General features: G+C 52.6%; 1 protein-coding gene across 1 annotated transcript in view; it reads left to right on the forward strand.

Moving 5' to 3' along the window:
• Positions 1 to 4: 4 nt before the first annotated feature.
• Positions 5 to 3129, forward strand: part of LOC104628781 (calcium/calmodulin-dependent protein kinase type 1G-like) — a gene marked incomplete at its 5' end in the record, with an annotated part of 5176 nt that continues 2051 nt past the window's right edge. Inside the window, 4 exons of the mRNA XM_010297472.1 lie at positions 5 to 97; positions 1089 to 1167; positions 1575 to 1662; positions 2440 to 2867. Of these exons, the coding sequence (XP_010295774.1) occupies positions 5 to 97; positions 1089 to 1167; positions 1575 to 1662; positions 2440 to 2867 (688 nt within the window). The remainder of the gene's footprint in view (positions 98 to 1088; positions 1168 to 1574; positions 1663 to 2439; positions 2868 to 3129) is intronic.

Raw genomic sequence — 3129 nt, forward strand, 5'->3', positions numbered from 1 at the left:
CCTTTCTACGAAGAGACTGAATCCAAACTGTTTGAAAAAATTAAGGAAGGCTACTATGAGTTTGAGTCTCCATTTTGGGATGACATCTCCGAGTCAGGTAAAGCTCCGGCGCTGGGAAGCGCCGCACTCCCTCCCACAACCGCAACCCAGAGCCCCGCGACCCGCGGGCACGAGCCTGCACCAGCCACACGCCCCCGGCACCCCCCGAACGCGCTTGGCTCGCCTCGGCAGGGGCAGGAAAGGATGAAGCATTGGACTGAGTCACCCTGCAGCAAACCCCCAGGCGTGGGAACGGACCGCAGAGCTCCCGGCACCGCAGCAGCGGGGGCGGTGACGCCAGAGCCGAGCTGCGCTGGCAGAGTTTGGGGCACTTTGCATCCTGCCTGCAACGCAGCACCTCGGCTGAAGCCTCTGTCGTGGGCAGCGGTTTCCCATACAAGCAGGGGAACTCCAGGATTTTTTCACCTTGTTTTTCTGTTGTTTTTCTTTTCTTTTTTTCTTCTCCCCCTTGCTTTTCTTCCCCTCAGGTTGCATTTCCTTACAGCAACGCAGTGAGCCGCGTCAGCCACCGCTGCACCCTCCCAGCAGGCTAACCTGCCTGGGGAGCTGGCCCACGCAGAGTTTACTGAAGCCAGCATCTTAGCAGCATGATTTGAACGCCAATCGTTTATACGTACAAACAAAACTAGCAGGAGGTTTGTTAGGACGTAGTTACAAATACTGGAATCCTCCTTGCAAAAAAAGAAAAAAAAGGAGGGATGTAAGTGCTCTTTAGGGCAACTTTAAAATCTGCTCAGTTTGCACTTTCTTATGTTTTTTAGAGTTATTTTTTAGCTGAATAATTCAACTCAAATCCATGTAATTAAGCGTGAAGTTTGGTGCATCCCCAGTTAACATTCTTTTCATCTAGAGCCCTTCACTACAAACGTCTCCCTTTAACGGGGTGATGAAGCGGTACGAACACCTCCTTCTCAGGGCTGACCTTTGCGATGTTTATCCACTAGTATTTGCCACGTCCTGTTAGGATCATATCTTGGAACAGGGAGCAAATAACCTTCTCTCTCTGCTTCTCCTCCCCTCCCAAACAGCCAAAGATTTCATCAAACATTTACTGGAGAAAAACCCGAACACGAGGTTTACCTGTGAAGAAGCCCTGCGGCACCCATGGTGAGAGAACCGGGGCCCCGGCAGCGACGGCGGGCCAGGGGATTTACCAGCACCCACGTCTTGCTCCACGTGCTCGTGGTGGCCAAGAACAGGGGTGTCTCCCCAGCCCCCGTTATTAACGTCACGGTCCTGGTGTTTCTTTTTTGTGTGCAAAGAAAGAAAACGATGAATAATTAAAGATGCAATTTGTGCATCTTTGCCTGCATAAACAGCGGCAAAGAAGAAATCCCATCTTGGGCTCTTCCAAGCTTTGAAGCGTGTGTTTGTGTTACATTTTGTTGCTGTTTTTCCTTTGGGTTTAATTATTGCTGATTGAACGTACAAAGCAGTTAGTTGCCTCCAGAATGTGGAATGCCTTACAAATGCCATCTGCCTACGAGCCCATTTTCTTCTCTCCCCATCTGCAGGATTAATGGAAATACAGCCCTTCACCGTGACATATACCCATCTGTCAGCGCTCAGATTCAGAAAAACTTTGCAAAGAGCAAATGGAGGGTAAGTTGTTTGCTGGTGGGAGCCCGGAGCCATTTCACTAACAAAGGCCAGTTGCTGCCATCCAGCAATAAGCAAGGCTGCAGCTGGGGGTGAGCACCCAAGAGCCGGGATCCTCCAAAGGCTGCCTCAGAACTGTATGCACTTACTCTTTATAGGATATTTGGGCCATTATTCCCTGCTGCAATGCATACGGGTAGATTTACCGCAAACGTTGCGCTACGGTGGCCTCGCCAAGGGAGCAAAGGGGAGAGGGGAAGGATTACGGCCTCTGTACCGAGGGGGTGAAATTGGTGCTCCGGCAGCAGATCTTTTTGGGAGTTTAATCCAGCTTTTCCTTTTTTCAGCCTTGAAGATAAATTGGTACTTCATTTACATCAAGAGTTGTAGTAAGAATTTAGGTGGAGAGAGGAATACCATAGGAACCATGTCTACAATAGCATTTTAAATATTCACATTTAAAATTCAGCTTTAGTCTCCATTTCACACTGCGGGGCAATTTACAGCTGTTCCCCCCATTTCCTCACATAGAAGCAGTTGTAATCTTCAAAAGCATCCGCAGTTTGCCCTCAACAGAGTTGAGTTTAAGCGCGGTGTTTATGCCAGCGATGCGCACGTCCCACTTTCCACGTATTGTGCAAACAGACAGCGCTAAGCAGTCCAGCGCTGCCCGCCCCAGGCGCGGTCATCGCCCAAGGGGGACAGTCCGTTAGTCCCGCAGCGCCCACCCAGCCTGGCATCACCAGGTGCTCACCGTGGGGATCTTGTCTTCTTCCCCAGCAAGCCTTCAACGCCGCAGCCGTTGTGCACCACATGAAGAAGCTCCACATGAACGGTCACGCAGCAGCTGAAAGCACCCTCCCTGTTATACGAGTCTCGGAGGCGTCCAGACCCAGCACGCCGATGGTGGCCACCCGGCCAGCAACACCGAATGAAGACAAGGACACATCACTCCCCCCAGTCCCCGCGCCGGGCTGTCCAAACCCTCCCACTCAGCTGGAGCAAGACACGGGAGCGAGCGAGGGAAAGCTGCAAAGCTGCTCGGAGAACGAACCGCTGCCCGCGGGCAGCAGCCTGGTCCTGCCGGATAACCACAGCCCGCCAAGCAGAACGTCGTGTGGCTGCAGCCCAGCCTGCGTGGGGCACGAGACAGCAAAGACGTCCTTCTGCTCCGAGACTGTGCTGCTTAAAAAATCTGCAAAATCCCAGTAGGTATCCAAGAAGTTAACCATAACGTTCAACAAAGTATAAGGCAATAACCATCTCTGGAAGGAGCTGCCTGGCACTTAAGTTGCCAGCCCCAGGTGGAGGTAGAAAGGCGGGAGGAATAAGGCCAGGAGCAAGCGTTTTGGCTGGCTGGATAGTGGTGCCCAGCCAAGTGCCTTCCATGCTCGTACGAGCATCAGGCGGGGCACGGTGCCCAGGCTGCACGGCAAAGCTTGCAGCGAGCGGCGGCGGCAGGGGTCGCCC

The sequence above is a fragment of the Phaethon lepturus genome, unplaced genomic scaffold (assembly GCF_000687285.1).
Source record: "Phaethon lepturus isolate BGI_N335 unplaced genomic scaffold, ASM68728v1 scaffold46961, whole genome shotgun sequence".
NCBI lineage: Eukaryota > Metazoa > Chordata > Aves > Phaethontiformes > Phaethontidae > Phaethon > Phaethon lepturus.